This window comes from Marmota monax, unplaced genomic scaffold, assembly GCF_021218885.2.
Source record: "Marmota monax isolate L192 unplaced genomic scaffold, Marmota_monax_Labrador192_F-V1.1 WCK01_AAM20220418_F8-fsc00322, whole genome shotgun sequence".
NCBI lineage: Eukaryota > Metazoa > Chordata > Mammalia > Rodentia > Sciuridae > Marmota > Marmota monax.
In genome coordinates this window covers 536,770-557,007 of record NW_026692168.1, presented here as the reverse complement: position 1 = coordinate 557,007, position 20,238 = coordinate 536,770, and the positions used below count along the sequence as shown (strand labels likewise).

At 55.8% G+C, this 20,238-nt stretch overlaps 1 protein-coding gene across 14 annotated transcripts in view; it reads left to right on the top strand.

The window, feature by feature from the left end:
- Positions 1-20,238, top strand: part of Mapt (microtubule associated protein tau) — a 98,142-nt gene that overhangs the window by 56,778 nt on the left and 21,126 nt on the right. For 5 of the 14 annotated variants that reach the window (XM_058572314.1, XM_046421142.2, XM_046421149.2 and 2 more), the window contains 5 exons: positions 3,888-3,953; positions 7,017-8,063; positions 10,812-10,867; positions 14,959-15,091; positions 18,382-18,647. In XM_058572314.1, coding sequence (XP_058428297.1) covers positions 3,888-3,953; positions 7,017-8,063; positions 10,812-10,867; positions 14,959-15,091; positions 18,382-18,647 — 1,568 coding nt within the window. Of the gene's footprint in view, positions 1-462; positions 550-3,887; positions 3,954-7,016; positions 8,064-10,811; positions 10,868-14,958; positions 15,092-18,381; positions 18,648-20,238 lie in introns of all 14 variants that reach the window. The other 9 variants (XM_046421213.2, XM_046421185.2, XM_046421196.2 and 6 more) reach the window with 3 other exon arrangements.

Below are 20,238 nucleotides of genomic sequence, written 5' to 3'. Positions count from 1 at the left end.
TTCCTGCACTGCCCTAGTCCCAATCATGTCCCCCTACACCGCCTGGAGGGTCACACATCTGGCTCTCAATTGTTCTGTATTGTTCTTTACTTAGGTTTTAGGCAGACGCAATATCTTTATTTGATTTTTATGTGGTGCTGAGGATCGAACCAGTACTTCACATGTGTCAGGCGAGCACTCTACCAGTTGAGCCACGACCCCAGCCCTCAATTGTTCTTCAAAAACAGTGCTTAGGTGGGGTGGGGACTGCTGGGCTTGCCTGGCAGGGCCTGGTGTCTGCCTGCGGTGACATGCTTGTTGGGGAGAAGGGGCAGGAGCAGCTCTGGGTCCTGCTTTGTGCTGGTGCTTTCTTGCATGTGGCCAGGTCCCCTCCTGACTCCCCCTGCTCTGCTCCTGCATAAGCAGCGAAGAGAGGGGCTGGGTGTGGCCCGCCCCTCTGAGGCGATTCTCGGTGGTTTCCAGACGTGACCGCACCCTTAGTGGATGAGAGAGCCCCCGGCGAGCAGGCGGCCGCCCAGCCCCCCACGGACATCCCAGAAGGAACCACAGGTGAGGGCGACCCCAGGAGCCAGTGCTGGGCTGACCTGCTGCTGGGATGGTGCACTTTGGGTCATCCTGGTGTCCGGGCGAGGCAGGATGTGGGCGACCCTGGCTTCTGGGACTCTCTGGCTGTTGGGAGCCGGGGCCTCGGGGCCTGCAGCCTCCCCGAGGACTGACAGCCTCTGGATTCCTCCTGGAGCCTCCTCCCCTGCCTCAGTCAGCGCATCAGCTGCAGAGTGTGCGGGGCTTTCTGAGGCAGGTGACAGAGCCAGGCCTTCACACCCCAGGCATCAGCCCTCCTGCTCCAACTCTGCCCAGCAGCAGGTCACCCTCCTTGGCCGGTTTGTCCGGAGGAGCACCCGAGCTCGAAGCAGGGCTAGATTCCTCCACACTTTTTGAGGGCTTCATGGGGCAGTCCTGGGAGGATCTCGGAGAGCGACCTGGCATCCATTTATATCACTGTTGCCCTGGACACAGTGTTTGCAGAAAGGCGAGGAGAGGTACCCTGTCAGCGCCTATGACAGGGAATCGGACAGAGAAGGGTGCCGACAGGAACAGCCCTGGCTCGGGGCTGCCCAGTTCTTAGAGAGCTACCTCCTGGGGTCCCCAGGAAAGGGACAGCTCAGCTAGGGTCCCTGGTGTCCTTCTCTTTGTGTCCTCTTCCTTGGCCTTAATTGGAGAGTGTCCAGCAAGAAATGCAGAGGGCCCCACACACCTTGGGCCAGCCGTAGAGGGCAGGTGGAAGCCGGCAGCAATTTTCTTTCCTTCCTGGGTCAGTGCTCTCTCCCAGCTAGAATTGAGAAGCCACTGGGGGGTCAAAGTGCGTTTCTCCTTGGCCAGGTGATGGGCAGAGAGGCCTTCTGAGATGGCTGGGGGGATGGTCCCCAAGTCTGCAGGGCTTCAGTCTGGAGCATGAAGGTGCTCAAGGACCTCGGAATGGGAGCTCACAGAGTGTGCTTACCAGTGACTTGATTTTGTCCCCTGCTGTCCCTTATAGTGTTGTCGGTGGGGGAGTTTGTCCCCTGCCCAGGATGAGAACGTCAGCCAGCTCTTGACTTTTCATGGATCCTGGGTAATCGGGGGCACCATCTGACAGCCAAGCTCCTCACACTGGCCGAGCTCAGGCCCTCCCCTGGGGTGGCCTGGGGCAGGTGGGTGTGATGGGCGGCAGGCTGGCCTGGTGTGAGTTGCTGTCCTCCCTGGCAGGTGTTGACAGAACTCTTTCTCTCTTGGTAACCTCATCTGAATTCTTCCGGGCTCTTCTTTCCTTATTCCCTATCTCTTGCCGCTGTCCCCTGAAGACCCTCCCTCTGCACTGGATTCCAGCAGACTTCCTGTCCCCTCTCTCCTGGACCCAGCAACAGCTCACCTCTGCTGAGGGTGGCTGGCTTCCACTGGTGGCCTGTTAGACATCTGAGATGCCCTCCTGAGCCTCTGACCTGGCCGGCATCAGATCCATGGGAGATCCCAGCAGCAAATTTGGGGTACCCTGCTGGCTGGACTGCAGTGGTGCTCCTCTGCTCAGCCCCGGAAGCATCCCCTCTCCCACCCCATGGTGTTCCTGAATGGGATCCTAACAGTGCTCACTAGGTCCCTGGCCAGAGGGAACATGTCAAGTGTCTGTCTCCAAATGATGCCTTGGAAACCACAGGGCCACCTCCCACCCCCAGCCCTTTCCACCCTCGGTGTGGTGGCAGGTTTTAGGGTTCGGTGAGCGTTTTTTCAGTTGTCGACAAGATGTGCCTTAGTTTAGTACCTCGTCTTGGTGCACCCTGTTTGCTGTGTCTTGTGTTCCAGTGAAACTGCCCATGGATGTCCCATGGGGTGCAGTGTGGCTGCCACTGCAGGAGTCCTGCCTTGCTGGGGAGCAGGAAGCCCTCCTGCTTCCTTGAAAATGCCCCCCAGGGATATCAGAGGCTGTTAGCTACCATGTCACCACTGCCATGCCCCCTGCCCCTCTGGGGTTTTTCTGAGTGTCCCTCCCCCTCACCAGGGCCTTCCAGTTCTGCACCACCAGGCCAGGAGGTCGCAGTTCTGCAGTGGCACAGGAAGGCCTTCATCTGCCCCATGGCAGGGCAGCATCCCGGGGTCCTCCTTGTGCCTGCTGCCTTGCAGACTCCGTGGCCGGTTAGCTGGATGGTTAGCTGGACGTGCTGTCACTGAGTGCCTTTCTTCCCTTTTCATCTTCTTCCCCAAACTCAGACCAAACTCAGCTCAGAGCTCCTGAGCCATGGGCTAGCATTGTCCCAGTGCTGTGTCATGGGACAAGAAGCTGTCACCATTGAGACTAGCCCAGTGCTGTCTGTGGGGGACCCAGAGGGTGTCCATGCTGATGATGGACCCCTCACATGCCGCCTCCTTGCAGCTGCCCTGGGACAGCCAACCAGCTGGGTAATTAGGAGGCCACCGTGTGGCTGCCCAATGACCCTGGGTACTTCTTTTCCTTGCCACTGTCTCCACGGCAGAGCATGCTGGCAGCTCTGCAGGTCTGGGGACTATGCTGATGGCCCAGCCAAGCTCGCAGGCATTTCTCAGAGGCCATCACCTCTCGTCTGGCCTCAGGCAGGCTGGTAAATGCTGGGGCAGAGGTCAGTGTGTGGCCTGCTGCTTATGTGCTCCACCTCAGGCAGTTGCATCCTGTGTTCTAGGAATGAATGCTTCTTGATTTAGGTCCCGTGGATGTTGTCAGGAAATTGACTCAGCTTTCTTTGTTTGGGGTGACCAGTGGCTCCCTAAACAGGAGCTCAAGACCCCCCAAAAGCTACTCTCTGGCACCGCTGGCTTCCCTCTGGTCAGGCAGCACCCGTTCCTGAAGGGTTTGAAGGAAAGAAGTTAACGAGTTTGGGGCACCTACCCTAGCCAGGCACCCTGCCACACACCTTCACACGCACTCTCTCGCTGCCCCTCCCATCCTCCGGAAGACAAGCTGGGGTCATCTTCCTGGGGCTCCAGATGAGAAAACGGAGGCTCAGAGAGGCCAAGGAGGTGTTGGCCGCAGGCACAATTTGGCCCTGAGTCTCCCACCTGCAGTGCTGACTGCAGGGGCCTCACAGCAAGTGCTTCTCTGACCTCTGGGTCCTGGCATCTTTGTGAGTCATGACTTGTACCCCCTCTTCCCTCCTAGGTGACAGTCACCTGTCAGGTGTGTGGCTTTGGGGTTTTGTTTAGGAAACCGTTGTCATTGCTGTCCCCAGCAGTGACCTTTGCAGAGGGGCCAGGGCTGCAGCCCTTGGTATTCTGAGGATGTGTCTTTCCTGCAGGTTTTAGGAAAGATCTAAGATACAGAGTTGGTTCTGGCAAATAGTAACTGTCTGTTTTTGTCCTCCCTCTGCTGACACCTAAACCAGCCGAAGAAGCGGGCATTGGGGACACCCCAAACATGGAAGACCAAGCCGCTGGACATGTGACTCAAGGTCAGTGGGCCCAAATTGTCTCCACCACTTGGGAATCAAAAGGATAGAAATGTGAGCATTCAGAGGGCCACCCCAAAAAGAGCTCAGACCTGGGCCCTAATTCACCAGTCCAGGAGATTTGGGGGACTTGGTTCTTACCAAAGGTGGGCCACTCAGTGGCAAAAGAGCCCTAGCAGGGTTTTTTTCTGACACCATTTTTGTGTCATTCCTGAAGTGTTCAGTGTCCCAAAGGGAGCTGACCTTGCCCAGCCCGGGAGTTGAAAATAAATATCTGACAGAAATGCAAATATATATGCAGACAAAAGCTGTTCCCATCACTACCAAACTTTTGCATTTGAACTTTCTTCGGTGTAGCCTGCAAACCTTATGATTTTCTTCTCAGGAATTGAACTTGTTCAGTTCAAGAAAAGCAGCTTTCTGTTATTGTTTATCATAAATATGCTAAGAACTTAATTTATAACATCCTAGAGACCCAGGGTCATTTTAGCACTGAGCCACATCCCCAGCCCTTTTTATTTTTCATTTTGAGACCGAGTCTCCCTAAGTTGCTGAGGCTGAACTGGAACGTGTGATCCTCCTGCCTCAGCCTCCTGAGTTGCTGGTATTACAGGTGTGTACCATTGTGCCCAGCTAGAGATTCTTAATCTTGGGAAATGGAGACTTCTGGTATAAATACAACATGGGCTGGGCTTGTTTAGTATCATTTTCTGGCCAAATGAACTGTATGATGTGAAGGCTTCCAGAGTGCAAAAGAGCTGAGATATTGTTCTTTTGTCCAAAAAGTGATGGGGGATTTGAGGCCAGGGTGCTGTCTGTCTTTGGAGACTCTGCCACCCTGAGAACGTGGTGAGGCTAAAGATTCTCATCTCACACGGCATGGAGAGGGTGCCTTCATTCTTAGGTGAACAGAGAGTTTTGGAAACTACTAGAAGGGAGAACAATACACAGCGGGGCCTTGGTCTATATGTGAATTTACCAAAACCCTGGCTCCTGTTTGTGTGCAGGAATGGAATCCGGGTGTCACACAGATGCTGGGTCACCGAGCCCAGCTCCATCCCTCCCATTCCTTGTGATCATGGGTTTCAGCTTAGGTAAAATTGGAGCTTTCGTGAATCATGATCTCCAGAAGTCATCATCTATTTCCATTTTTTTAAAAAAAGTGAATTTGAGTTTGTTCTACAGATTTGGGGTGCAGCCTGTAGTCCGACGGTGCCTAAGACCGTTAAGGTTGTCTCTAGATAGAGCTGTGGTGTGCTGGGAGTCAGACAGGTGAAGGCCTTGACCAGTTCAGGGACACCGGGGGGCCCACCCACCTCCTTCAAGTGACCGCAGAGACCAGGCCTCTGGGAAGAAGGTGGGGGACCTGTCTGGAGGGCTGTCTGCCCTGACTCCGTGGTGGCCCCAGAGCTTGTTGTGTGGAATATTTGCTGACACCTCATGGTGTCCTGGGAGTGGACAGGACATTCTGCCAACTCACTCCTCCCTCTGGGAGCGAGCTGTGTGCTGGGCTCCTCACTGAGGAGCGTGAGCTGCACCCCCGTCCCCCCGCCCCCGTGCTGATGGTTTTCAAAATGTGCTCCCATCCATGTCTGGGGGATTTGTCTCTTTTTGAAGAGTGGCTCTTGAAATCCTGGGGTCCGAACCTCCCAGTCAAGAGCAATCCCTAGGAGGCTCTGGGAGGAACGTGCTTTCTGGAAGGCAGTGGGGACCCAGCCTGTTGAGTGGCGTGGTGACCAGGGTTGCCCTCGCCCTGGGCCCGTGAGCTGGCCCCATGACAGAAGTTCTGGCACTCAGGCTCAGCGTGGGCTCGGGCCATGAGCATCTCTCTTTGGGGCTACTTTTCTGAGAGTTTGACTGAGGACCCCAATAAGGTCCCCAAAGACCCTGCAAGAAGCAGGGATGCGTCTTTTCCTGACACCAGCTGATCCAGGGAGGGTGCATTTATTGATCACCTGCTGTGTGAAGGCACAGTTCTGGGAACACAAAGTGAATGAGATGGAGAGTCTGCCCAGCGTGAGGGTAGAGGGGGATCGAGCTGTGCTGAATCTAGGTGGCAAGCCAGTGTGAAGCCACACCCCTGCTGACGGGTGGGGACAGGGTCCGGTCCACACATTACTCACATGCCCACCGATGCACATGTGTGTGGACACACGTATGTGCTCCCCTACCTTCCCTCCCCTCGTCCTAATCTCTTTTCCAAGTCCCTGAATCCTTGGGGGCCACAGGTCTGGCTCGAGGAGAGTCCTGGAAGTTATGTGGGTTCTTCTGTTGGAACCAGATGGCATGTTCAGAGTTGGGAGTTAAAAAAGTAAAGTGTACTTACGAGGACCGTTCAGAACACACAGCCACATGCTGCACAGAGGGACTCACATGAATGTCACATGAATAAGCCAGGAAAAAAAAAAATGAATGTGGCCTCCATCAGCTGAGTTGGTGCAAATCGTGGTGTGACCGGTTAGAGCAGGCGACCCCTGAGTCTTGGCTACCACCGTGGTCCTGCCTCACCTTAGGCAGAAGGTCTGCTGTGTGACGGGTGAGCTGGAGAGGGCTGGACGCGCTCCCCTTTCATGGAACCTTACGACACTCTCCATCCTTGATCATTATAAATCATGGCTTTCCAGGCTCGAGGCTGGGTGGGTTTGTGGCACCCGCTGGCTTCGTTCATCAGAACGGGAAACAGTCAGAAAGAGTAAGGGGAAAGGGAGCCCTCTCTGACAAGCTCCAGGCCCTGCCAGAGTCTGTTGGTAAAAGGAGAAGTAGTGCCCACACCAGAAGGGGCCTTGGAGGTGACCAGGGCTAAGCCCTCCTTTTATAGAAAAGAAAACTGAGGCCCAGAGAGGGGAGGTGCTCACCCCAGGTCACCCGCAGGTTGGTGGCAGTGAGACAAGAGAGCTTTCGTTCTAAGCAACCAGCCGCGAGAGGAGCCCAGAGCTGTGCTCCTGCCCCGTCAGGGGGCCTGCGATGCGTCTGAGCGTCTTTCTCTTATGGCGAGAGTGACGTTCCCTCTCTAAACGGTTCCTGTGCCCTTGCTAACCTTTTGCCACTGCTACCTCTTCAACCCAGAGAAGGTGAGCGCTCCAGGCCTGCAGAGGGCGGCACCCGAGAGGCCCCCGGCCGAGGTCTCAGTGGCATCTCCGGGTGAAAAGCAGCCAGAAGCTCCCGTCCACGCGAGTGCACACCTTCCTCAGCAGCAGCCCACCTGCCCGGTGCCACCTCCACCAGGAGGCCCTGGAGAAGCCCCCGTGCAGTGGGGTCAAGAGCACGGGGGCCCCGCCCAGGAGGGTGTGGCAGTGGCAAAGCCTTCCTCCCCTGCGCATCTCCACGCGGAGCCCGAGGGGGCCGAGGTTGTCCAGGAGAGCTGGCGCAGGGAGATGGAGCCCGGGCACCGTGAGGGCGAGGCCTCAAGCGCAGGGGCCCCAGGGCTGAGCCCCCAGCACGTCCCCCCCAGGCCCAGGACCCCCATCCCACCTGAAGGCCCCAGAGAGGCCACACACCAGCCCTCGGGAACAGGACCTGAGGACCTAGAGGGAAGCCAAGACCGTGGGCCGCTGGAGCGCCAGTTATGGAGAGACCAGGACCAGGAGGGGCTGCCTCCAAAGGGAGGCCATGACAAAGAGAGGCTGGGAGGCCGGGAGGAGGTGGATGAAGACCGAGATGTCGACGAGTCGTCTCCCCGAGACTCCCCTCCTTCCCAGACCTCTCCAGGAGGGCCGTCCCCTCCGGAGGTCTCCAGAGAAGCCGCTGGTATCTGTGGCTTCCCGGCTGAGGGTGCCATCCCGCCCCCTGTCGATTTCCTCTCCCAAGTTCCTGCAGAGATCCCGGCCTTGCAGCCCACTGGGCCCAGCACAGGGCCCCCGGTGGAAGGGCCCGAGGCTGCCCCCGAGTTCATGTTCCACGTGGAAATCAAATCCAATGTGCAGAAGGAGCAGGCCGGGTCAGAGCTGGATCTGGAAAGGGCCTCACATCTGGGGGCCCCTGGAGAGGAGCTGGAGGCCCAGGGCGACTCTGTGGGAGAGGCCACAAAAGAGGCTGGCCTCCCGGAGCCACCTGAGAAGCGGCCTGCAGCTGGTTTGCCAGGGAGGCCCGTCAGCCGGGTCCCCCAACTCAAAGGTCTGTGTGTTGAGCTCCCTCGCTCTTCCCCTGGCGCCCTCCTGTGCCACCCTGGCTGCGGGCACTGCCACTGGCCCTCCTTGACTCCTGCCACCCCAGGGTTCCAAGACAGCCACTAAACTGGCACCTGGGCCGCCGCTGCTCCCCTCCCTCGGCCGCCTGCCCCTGGGGCTTCAGTAGCACGAGCTCCTCACGCTTGCCCGCCGTTTTGCATGTCACCGACACCCCGCCCCGTGCTTTCTGCCCTGTCCGATTCTCGGACCTCTTGATGTATCCTCCGTGGTCCCTCAGCCCACAGGCAGTGGGTGGATGAGCCCCACAGAGAGGACAACAGCCACCCCCGTTCTCAAGGGCTTCTGCTGTGCTTTACACTCATGTTCTAGAAACTTCCCAACACTCCCAAATAGGCAAAATCAGCCTCATTTTACAAATGAGAAAACCGAGGCTCAGAGAGGTAAAGTAACTTGCTGAAGGTCACCTATACGAAGGGAAGGATCCAGGTTCAGAAGCCAGGTGGGTCTGGTCTGATAGGCACACTCCCACACTCCGCAGTGCCTTCCGCAAGGTGCTGGAGCATGCTTTCCTAATGCAGGGACACAAAGGCTGCGTGCCTGTCTTCTGCTGTCTTCATCAGACATGTCACATCTGGCAGGTGACACCCAAGCAGCAGCATTTGCAGGTGGCCAAGAGCCCAAAATGAGCCTTTGGCCCAACAGCCCCACCCTCACCCCGCCCTGCCTTGTGGCAGGAGACTGAAGAAGCAAAATCTTTCTGGTCCAAAGTGCCTCCTCTACCCTCAGCAGAGACCAGAGACCCCGGAGGCCCCTGCATTGACATCACAGAGGGGTCACAGCCTGGCCCACCTGGAGCACAACCACAGCAGCTTGAGGTCAGGAGAGGTAGGAGGGGAGATCCCCAGTGTCATGGAGAGGACTTTCATATCCTAGGAGAGACTTTGTGGCTCAAAGTGGATGTATTCATAGGTTTAGGATTTTAGAATAGTTACCATTTCAGAATTATTTGCAGGGCCCAGGAATTGATGCTACTTAAGCTCACAGTCATAAACATCTATTCGATTTTTATTAGGTTCTACTTACAGAGCAATCTTTGAAGTGTTACAGATAAAGGAAACTGTGTTTAAGATTTAGGATGGAGTGGGGGGGGGGTGGGAAAATCCTATGGCCTGGTTTAGATTCCAAAGCAGGAGGGGACAAATGACTGAGGCTTGTCAGGGTTTTTACCACAGGGTTTTCTAAAGTGATGTTTTATTGAATCCTGGTCCACCCGATGTCAATAGGTGCATCCAGAGGGGAAATGAGTTCCATGGCCCTGTGAGTTTAGAAACCAAGTTCAGGTTTTGCTGCCGGAGAATTTGTCAGTCTTTAATGTATTAATGCATGTCTTGGCCCTCCAAGGACGCATACTATGGACTTCCCACATTTATTTGATCCTGCCTGGTAACATCTCCTGGAAGAGGGCTCCTTGAGTCCTACCTGGATTGGGGAGATGCCGATCTTGCAGATTCTCCTGTGATCAGATGGTGCTGTTGATTTGAGCTAAGGAAGGAGCATGTGAGTCAGACCCTCTTTGGCTCCTATTCAAAGGCCTGGGTGCCACGTTCGGCCTGGGAGCCACTGTCCCCAGGTGGTTCTGCCACACCTGGGCTAGAGGAGAAGCACCAGGCACTCCAGAAATCCAAGACTGTCACAGCCAGTAAGAAACTCCAGGAGGCTCATCATCCTTGGGGCAAGAGGGAATATGATGTCACAACCAAAGAAGAAAATGTGCTATCAATGTTCGATGATGAGCATGAGCTAGAGGAGAGGCTGGGTTTCGTGGGCGGGCCCCACCACGGACAGCTTCCTAAGCAACAGCCACCAATTGCTGAGCTCCATACCCAGATGTTATCTGTGGGATGTTGGATGCTAACAGTTTATAGCTAATTAAGGATTAGCTTCCTCAGTGGGAAGATCCCCCCAGGGCTGGGGTGGGGGTGGGGATGGGCTTATGTACGCATCCTGGAACTGGTGGCCGAGGTCCCCATTAGTAAGGCAGGTTCTAGGGGTGCATCCAGAAAAATGGGGTGAAGTCATTCCCACCAGGCTCACCTCTGCTGGTGGCAGGTCACCAGGAGCAGGGAGGCAGGGTGGTCAGCATAAGAAGGCAAACGTTAGGATTGCTTATGAACCGACCCCAGGGGCCAGGGGAATCTAAGGTGGCTCCAGTCAGGCCTCAAGGCCCTTGAGAAGAAACCAAGGCTGAGCCTAGCCACAGGGTGGAGACAACCCCTGATCCTGAGGTCCTGCAGGAGGACAGAGACTGGCAGAGCTGTCCCCATCCATGGCTTTTAAATGCCCCTCCATGGAGTGGGCTTGGCCTCCCCTGGGTGGGGCTGACCCCGGCAGAGACAGGGAAAGAGTCTGTGGGTGGGAGCTGGCACTGCCCACCCTCCCAAGATAGCCCCGAGTCCACACGTGCCTCTAACAGCCTCCACTGCGTCTCCTCTGCATGTCCCCGCCCTCAGCCAGCCTGCTGCCCCCTCACCAGGTTGCTCTGAGCAATGGCCCCAGTGTGGTGTGTTGTACTAACAAAGCGACATCTAGCAGATTCCGGGGGAAAGAAACCCCATTGTGTTTCCACCAAACCCAGCTGAACAAAACACGGGCCACTGACCCCGAACTACGGCTGCTCCACCTGCGCACCAGGAGAGTGGGTTGTAACGCGCATTCTCGTTTTATATTTTATCAGCCCGCATGGTCAGTAAAGGCAAAGAGGGGACTGGAAGCGAGGACAGAAAAGCAAAGGTAAGCTGACTCCGGGAACCTCTGATGCCAGTCGCTGTCATGGAGAGCTTAAGCTTTGTGTGCGCGGTAACACACCACGTAGGGGGCATTTGTCACTAGAGAGCAAGTGTCATTTGAAGCGCATTGTGTTTTTCTGCAAGGTTTTAAAAAATCCCATCATTTATCAATTTTGTACCAGAGATGGACTGTCAGAAAGTTAATGACATGGTGCTCCTTAAATTTCTTGCACATCTTACACTTGCCACCCCAGATCTAGGCCCAGCAAATAAATAAATAAATAAATATACATTTTTTATATATATACATATATATGATACAAATGTACATGTATATGATACATAGAAAATGCGTTAGGGCTGGGCACAATGGCACACACCTGTAATCCCAGTGGCTCAGGAGGCTGAGGCAGGAGAATCTCAAGGTTCAAAGCCAGCCTCAGCAACTTAGCAAGGTCCTAAGCAACTCAATGAGACCCTATCTCTAAATAAAATACAAAATAGGGCTGGGGATGTGGCTCAGTGGTCAAGTGCCCTGAGTTCAATCACTGGTACCCACCCACCCCCCCAAAAAAAAAGAAAAAAAATGCATCAAGGAGCTGAGTGTGGTGGCACACGCCTGCCATCCCAGTGACGGAGGCAGAGGCAGGAGGATCATAAGTTTGAGGCCAGCCTGGGCAACTCAGAGAGCTTGTATCTCAAAACAAAAAATAAAAAGGCCTGGGATGTAACTCGGTGGCTGAGGGCCTCTGGATTCAATCCTCAGTACTGCACAAAATAAACAGAATACGTTAGGAGGCTGAGGGGATCTTGAGCCAGGAAGTGGTCTCCAGACAGTGCAGGGAGTCCGGTGGCCCGGGAAGTGAAGGAAGTCAATGAGCAGGCTGCAGCCACGGAGGAGGAGCACAGGACCAAAGGCCTCAGGCAGAAGCGTAGCGGGGACTAGCGACTGGCCCGTTGCTGATCCTCTGTGTGGGCTGACCTGAGCTGGAAGGATATGAGAGGAGGGAAAACTGACCCACTCCTTAAACAGAGTGGAGAAGTGAGGGTTGGTGCAGTGGACACAGTTTTGCAATCTTGCCATAGTGGCGATTTGGGCTGAACCCTCGTCAGTCTTCAACAAGCAATCCCAGGGACAGCAAATGAGGCCACCTGTGTGCCACACGCCTGCCTCCTGAACCCTGCTGGTCCCTGTCAGGCGTTCATTTTTCAGCTGCAGTTTACCCCCTTGAAAATACTCCAGAAGCTTGGTGTAGCAGCACCCACCTGTAGTCCCAGCCACTTAGGAAGCTGAAGCAGGAGGATCTCAAGTTAAAGGCCAAGCTGTGCAACTTGGCAAGAACTTGTCCCAAAGTGAAAAAATAAAGTAAAAAGGGCCGGGGGTCTTTCTTCTTTCAGAGAGGACCCACTCTCTTCCTTGAGTCCACTCTCCCCTTTCCTTTTCCTTCTAATAAACTCGTGTCTGTTACTCGAAAGAAAGACAGGAAAAGAAAAAAGGAATGGGAAGGAAGCAGCTGGGGACGTTGCTCAGGGGTAAACCGCAAAAATAAAAAGGAAAAACGATAATGTTCCCAAAATTGCTCTGCTCAGTTTCCCTAGAAAATCCCACCTGGCCCTCAACAACACCTATTTTAGAGAAAAAAAAAAAATTCTAATATAAATGCTCCTTTTGGGGTTGGGGAGGTAGCTCAGTGATAGAAAAAGGCTATAAGTTCCATCCCCAGCACCACCAAAAAAAAATCAAATGCTGCCTGGAACATCTGGAGTGCCGTCAGTAGTGGGGCCCTGTCAGATCTCCAGGTGCAGAAGGTGGCTTGAGTTTGGGAGCAGGTGTTGAGTGCTGCCACTGGAAGAGCTTGCCCTCTGCAAATTTGGGGTCCCTATCGCACAGACCCAGCCCAGGAAGGCAGATGAGCACCCTGCAAGGACTGAGAGAGCCCTGCCCCTGTGCTTGAGGTCCAAGCAATAACTGTCAATCATTTAGTGTTGCAGAGGGGCAGGGACTGGCTGCCTCGGTGTTCATTCATTCTGCACACATGGGTGCAAGGTCTCTGCCCTGGAGTGGCCCCAGTTGCAGGAGGTCAGCTGTGCTACACACCTAGCCAAGTAGGGAGAAATGCCAGTGGACAGGAGCCTTGCCCAGCTAGGGAAGGAGGGGCCACCAGTAACTACCCCTACGTTTTCAGCTTTGTCACCAGCCCCAGAGCCTCAGTCCTTGTTCCCTTGCCCCCTCCCTTGGGCTCTCCTCCTTGCCAGGGCTGGCACAGAGGGACTCGGCCACTATAGCGGGGAATTCAAGGGTGATGAGGAAACACCAGAGAAGCCCAGTGACATCTCTGGCCAGGTCGCCGCTCTGTGGCTCTGACTCCCTCCCCGGGGTGCCCTAACTTAGCTCTCAGCTTTCATTCCTGAAGATGTGGCCCCAAGTGGCAGTTAGGACAAACCAGGGGTGCCGGCCTCCGTCCATCAAGCCTGTCCTGTAGGCCATTTCATTAGGTGGAACACACAAAACTTTACTTTGCCCATCTTGGAATTTACCAGATAGGAGTAAGACTAGTTTTATTTGAGACTCGATCAGAAAACTTGCATGTGGGTGACCTCAGTGGTGTCAGACACAATCTCCAAGGGTTGGAGCTGGACAGTCCTCCCTTAGGATTGTCCCTCCTATCCACTTGTTATCTTCTCTTTAAAAGTTCTGTCATTTGTGAGTTGGCCACCGTAGCTCATCTAGCTAGCTGACAGATACTTCTGTGATCCTGGAAGGTGGTCGCTTCTCTTTCCTCCTGACCAGGACGGATGAGGGCACCCGTCCCAACAGCACGGGGCTCGCCTCTTTAAACACGCCTGCCTCTCTTCCTGTAGTTTCTGCCCTGTTTCAGTTTGTCTCCCTCCCAAAGTGCTGACGTTCACTTTGGTTTTATTTGTGTTTAGCTGAAGACACCCACGCCTTCCTGTGCTAAAGCCTGAGAAACAGGCCTTGCCTTAGCCCCAGCGCCCCACTCCATGTAGCTCAGACCCTTTGATCAAACCCTCCGGCCCTGAGCCAGCTTCCTCTCCTAAACACGTCTCTTCTGTCACACCCCCAATGGGCAGTTTGGGAGCAGAGGAGGTGAAGCTCAAGGTAAGGAAATGACCTTGGACAGAACCAGGCTACCCTAGCGGGGTTTCCGTGAATGTCCTCTTAGTCACAGTGACCTTCTTTAGATAAGCCCCTGCAGGGTCTTTCCACACAGAATAGTTAAAATTCTAGCTGAAGAGGAAAGGGGCCTCTGGGCCTTGCTTCTCCCGTCCCCCTGCCCTTGGCAGCAGTGGCCCCTGAGGCCCTGGGGATCTGAGTTTGAAAGTCGCCCCTGGGTAGGTTGCTGTGCCCATCCTTGGCTTTGGTAACCGGAGCGGCCTACAGATGACCTGTCCCACGGGCTCACTCCCTCCTGAGCTGGCTAGTGCTCTGTGGTCAGTGCTGGCTGCTTCTTGGAGTTCCTGTTAGGTGCAACAGTCACCTCCTGGGACAGACTCCCAACTGCAGACTGCCTGTGCCGGCTCTTGCTCCTGACCTTTGGCCAGGGTTCACCTGCCAAGCGCCCTTAGCACACCTGAGACCTGCAGGTCGTTTGGGACAGAACAAAAGAACATGACCTTGTTCTGTTTAGTATTTTCAGTCAGATTCAACAAATAGTGTCTCCAGGAGTCTCTGGTGACACCGACACGTCAGCCAGGTACATCCATAAAGTCGGAAAATGAGTGTCCCCATGGGCATCCAGCCCACTGATCAACACTGAGTGGACAACGACCCTGATCTTGCTACAAGCTCTTTTGTCTTTTTATAAAATAACATCAGCACAGGCGAGCGCTGATAACCAATGCAAATAATTCCCCTGGGAGGAAATGGCCACGGGGTGCTTGGTGCTGGGGTGGGGCTGGGCTGTCTGCGCAGCAAACCCTTGAGGTTGTTGGACACATTTGTTGCATCCAGAAGGCAAAGGGTCACCTGCTTTCGCCTCCTTGAGTTGAGGAGGGGTCCTTGGGGCCGGCCTTGACTCACGACAGTCGCACTCCCCGTTGGTGAAAAACACTTTACCCTAATTCCATTTACAGGGGGCTGATAGTAAAACTGGAACAAAGATCGCCACACCCCGGGGAACAGCCCCTCCAGGCCAGAAAGGCACGGCCAACGCCACCAGGATTCCAGCCAAAACCACACCCAGCCCAAAGACACCGCCGGGCACTGGTAAGAAGAATGTTCTCTCGAGTCCTGGTCAGAGGAAGCTCCCAGAAGGTACAGTCCTCTCAGGACGCCACTGGCAATAATAACCCCTGCAGCTGAGCAAGGCCTTGCGGTTTGCTAAGCACTGGAATGTTCTTCGTCTTTGTAATACTTTTGGCAGTTTTCTGGGGTGGACACTAAATCCTTACTTTTAATCAGTGAAGAAATGGAGGCTCTGAGAGTTTGCTTGGCTCCGTCTAACGAACCAGCTCGTGAGGAAAGTGCTGTCACATGACGCGTTAAGTGGCAGGATAAGGGGCTTCTCTGTCTTCAAACCCAGGGTTCTGGGGAGGCAGCCCCAGCTGAAAGTGTTTTCAGGCCCCACACAGGGCATGTGGCACTGTCTCTCTGGAGACAGCAGCAGTCTGGACAGGTCACTCTGGGTGACCTCACACAGGGCTTGGCCCTGAGCAGCCTCACTCTCTGGGTATGTTAGGAATCTTCTGGCAAAACCCAAGGGTCTTAACTGAGCAGTGTCGAGCTGTGCCCATTGTCCTGGACTCCTGTGAGCCAAAGCCAGTCGGTGTTGGATACCCGCCCATTGGGCTGGCCATGTGCAGCTGCTAGGAATGGCAGCCCTCTTCCGTTGCCCTGGTGACCTGTCCCCTGCAAGTGGGTTTAGATGCTGCATAACGTAGGGGAGTGTGGCCTGCATTTGCTTCTGGGCAGCACCCAAGAGGCCTATGGATCTTGGTGCCTCTGTGGTGAAGGCCTGGCCTGTCTCAGTGTCCCTGCTTGCCCAGCCTGCGGTGGCCCTCTCAGCCATGATTGACACTGCATGCTTCTGACCTGGCGTTGCCCCCAGTGTGTGGGAGGGTGGGCTGCTGGTTCGGGCAGCGGGCTTCGTTTTCACCTTGTGTTTTCTTGCTGGGGTTTCCTCGAGCACTTACGATCTGGGGAGAATCAGCAGAGTTTCTAATGGTATTTTCATATGATTTTGAGCCTGCTGCGTCTCTTGGCTTTATGCCAGTTGCTTTGCCTATTGCAACAACTTGGACAAGGGTGTGCCTTGCTCTTCAGCTCTACCTGTTCTTAGGTGGCTGCCTGTAGGCGGATGCGTCTTCTCTGCTGGGCCCTGGACTTGGTTTCCTGCCCCCTGTGCCTGTTCCCTGCCTCCCTGTCCTGGGCCAGATGGGCCAGCAGGCTCCACGTGAAGAATGCCTTAAGACCCTTTAAGCCTGATTATAATGAGGCCCTCTGTGGCTTTTTCTTTTTAAGCTTCCAAGCAAGTGCAGAGAAAACCACCCCCTGCAGGGGCAAAGTCTGAGAGAGGTAAATGTGGGCCTGCTTCCCTGGGTGGGCAGGCTCTGGGCGCATGTCTGCTGCCCGGGGCTTGTTGGCAGGGCTGGGCCAAGCTGGCAGGCTCCCCAATGAGCCGAGGGCTGCTTCCTTCCTGTGTGATTTGTGCAGCTGTATCTGTCTGGTGGACTCTCCTCACAGCCTCTTCTCGTTTGCTTCAGGGACTAGGGCTGTGGGCGTGAGGAGAGGGGAGTATGTGCCGCAAGGCATTTGGGGTGCTGGTTCCTAATCAGGGTTTAGGTAGGAAATTACCTCTGGCCTTCTTAAAGGTGCGTTCTGTGAGCACCACAGCTGGGCTGGACACCGCCTGTTAGGATGTCCCAACTTCAGGACCATCTTACGTTCGCTGGTGCATAAGATGCCTGTAATCCCAATGACTGAGGAGGCTGAGGCAGGAGGATAGCAAGTTTGAGGTTGACCTCAGCAATTTAATGTAGCTCTAAACAAATTAGCAAGATCCTGTCTCAAAAAAATCAAAATAAAAAGGGCTGTGGCTCAGCGGTTAAGCTCCCCTAGGTTCAATCCCTGGTACCAAAGGGGAAAAAAAGACCATCTTGTGGGCACTGATCCCTCTTCCCAGGCTTAAGGAGGGTGATTGACCTGCCCAGAGCCACTCTGCAAGAGATGACATTTCTCAGGTGACCATGACTGGGCCTCCTGTGTCCCTGGAGACAGGAAGGCAGAGGCTGGACCTGGAGCAGAGGCCCCATCGGGTGTTTCCTTCTGGGGAAAAGGCCTCACTTGTCCCGTTGCCACAGCATGTGACCACTCTAGGCACATCAGAGATGTGGAAATTCACACTCTGAACACTGAGGTGCTTGCTGTCACTTGACAAGGGCACTCGCAGACGTCGCAGACAGCACAGGCTGCTGATTACAGCGTTTGTAATTTGTAATGGATGGTTCCTGGCCTGGGGTGGGGAGTGAGGAAACCAGTTTTGCCAGCCCCACACCGTGAGGTTCTGCTCTAGCAGATCAGGATGGGGCCCAGCAAGCTGCATTTTACAGGTCTCACTTCCTCCTCAAATGCTCCAAAGATTTGCCAAAGGAAAAGAAAAAAATAAAATGAAAACTCCCAGAGGTTCTGACCTGGGGTTCCCAGGGCCCCACTTTGAGAAACACCAACCGCAGACAGAATGGCAAACTCTGAAGTGTAACCGGGGCACGGGAAGTGCAGCCGCAGAAGCAGGTGTAGGGGTGAAGGACTCCCAGAGGTGGAGGGACCCAGTCTGCTGGCAAGCAGAGGTCCCGGCTGCAGGGTCGGGGCCTGCAGGTGCTTGGAAAGGGGTGTGGTCTGGCCCGCCCAGGTGTGGGGGATGGGCGTTCTTGGGGAGGGAACAGCCTGCAGGACCTGGTGGTGGGAAGAGGCTTGGTGTGGCCGGTGGGCTCGGGCAGCGAGGCAGACGGTGGACATGTGGTTCCAGAGCCAGGGAATGGGGTAGGAGCCCTGGAGTTGGACTCAGTGGGTAAAGGGCCAGCTTGGTCTGGGCTTGAGGGCAGCAGCTGGGTCCTGTCATCGTGTCACCTTTGGGCAGGGTAAGGGCCACAGTGGTGTGAATTTTGCAAAGCATATTGACACATGCCTCCATAGGCAGCCTCCCTCCCTGCAGGCTCCATAATCCTGTCCATCTCCAATCTGAGGCCTCTGAGTTCAGAGAGGGGTAGTGACTTGCCTGAGACCACACAGCTAGTTGGCCGCAGGGCCATGGCAGGATATTGATGGGATACTGATGAACATTCTGTTGTTGTCCTGGGGAATGGCGTCACTATCCCTAAGTGACAAGGTCAGCAGGAGGAGAGGCTTCTCCAGCAGTGGGCTCCAGGGCTTCCTCCTGCTGAGGTTGCTGAGCTCTCAACATTGTTCCCACCTGCTTGTTCCGTCCTGAGCCTGACAGTGGCCCCCGGGGCCTTTGCTGACCCCCTCCCCTTAGCCTGCCTTCTTCCCTTTCTCCCCAGGTGAACCAGCAAAATCTGGGGATCGCAGTGGCTACAGCAGCCCCGGCTCTCCAGGCACCCCCGGCAGCCGTTCCCGCACCCCGTCCCTGCCAACGCCACCCACCCGAGAGCCCAAGAAGGTGGCAGTGGTCCGCACTCCACCCAAGTCACCATCTTCCACCAAGAGCCGCCTGCAGACTGCGCCCGTGCCCATGCCAGACCTGAAGAACGTCAGGTCCAAGATCGGCTCCACCGAGAACCTGAAGCACCAGCCAGGAGGGGGCAAGGTAAGGCGTGCGGGCTGCTGTGCGTGAGGGCGGACGGGTGGGTCCTGTCACCAGCCTGGCTCAGCTGCCACCCCTCCCAGAGCACCTGCCCTGACCCTGACCTCCTTATCAGGTCACCTTCAAGCCTCGGTGTCCTGCTTGGGGCAAAGCCCTGGTTCTTCCTTTCCCCCGGCGGCCCTTGCTGATCAGACAGAGAGTTCAGGGCTGTGTCCCCTGGCCTGTGGTCCTCAAGGTGGGGGTGCCCATGGTGTGCCACCATCACCATTCAGAACATGGCACCATCCAGAGGTGGCAGCAGGCGTTCGTTGAGCATCCAAGGTTTCTCTATACTCCTCGGTTCTGAGGAAATTTGGGGACACCACTTGGAAGAACTGACCCTTCTGGGGTTAGGAGGGCATCGCGGAGTCTTCGGACGTCCTAAGGATGGAGAAACGTTGAGGGCCTAGGGCAGCAGGACAGGGGACCGGCCAGTCCTCCTTCCTCTGCTCGTCCCTCTTCCCCCTTGTGAGACGGTTAAACAGGGGAGATGTATTTCCTCCTAGTTCTGGAGGCTGCGGGCCTCAGTGTGTCCAGAGGATGGCTTCTGAGGCCTGTCCTCAGCTGGCGGACGGCCACCTTCCCCATGCGCTCACTCGGCCTTCCCTTCATGTACACGTTGTCATCTCCTCATCTAAGGACACCAGCCCTGTTGGATTAGGGCTGCTTTAATGACCTCCGGTCGACTCAGCCACCTCCTTCAATACAGTCACATTCCGAGATTCTGAGTTTGGGGTGTCCACATAAGGATCCGGGGGACTCAGTTCAGTCCAGAACACCCTCCTCTCCCAGCACCCGGAGGAGCCAAGAAGGGAGAAGAGGAGGCGAGCGTGGGGTGTCCACCTCCGTCACCCCCATGCACTGGGCTTTCTGGGCCGGGCCCTTCTGGGGCCTCCTGGGGGCTGCACGAGCCCCTCAGGACCCTGGGTGCTTCCCTTCCAGTTGGGACAGCTTGCCTCCCCCATGGCGGGTGCTCGCCCCACTGTTGAATTTATGTCACTCCCGGCTGGAGCTGGTCACTGCAGGAAGACGGCCTCCGTGCCCTGGGCGCCTTCCTCACCTGAGCTGTCCTCCTGTTGGCCCTTCAGTCCTCAGAGCCGGAGACTCCTGCCCGTGGTCGCTCGGGGCAGCCCCTGGGCCCCAGTGCCGGGCAGTCAGGCCCCTCCCTCCAGGCCGGAGGCTGAAGGCCGGCCGTGAGTCCAGTGCTGGGTCTCGATGTCACCGTGGCTTGGTCCTGGGTCTGTATCAGTGGCACTGGTCCTGCTCCTCCCTGGGGATGCCTGGCTCCTCCAGAAAGGGCCCTGGGCTTGACCTGAAGTTGACCCTGTGGAGCTGTGGCAAAGGGCCCCAGCGGCAGCTTTGGGAGCTGGTGGGGTGGTCTCCTACCGAGCACCTGCGGTCCTGGCCCTGCAGCCGCCGCATGAGCCCTGTGGTCACAGCGCATCAGGGCGCATCAGGACCGCATGCTTCCATCCTGAAGAACGAAGAGGACCCTGTGCAGCGTGGCCACACAGTGCGGTGGCAAGAGGAAAGCAGGGCCGCCCCCAACTCGGGG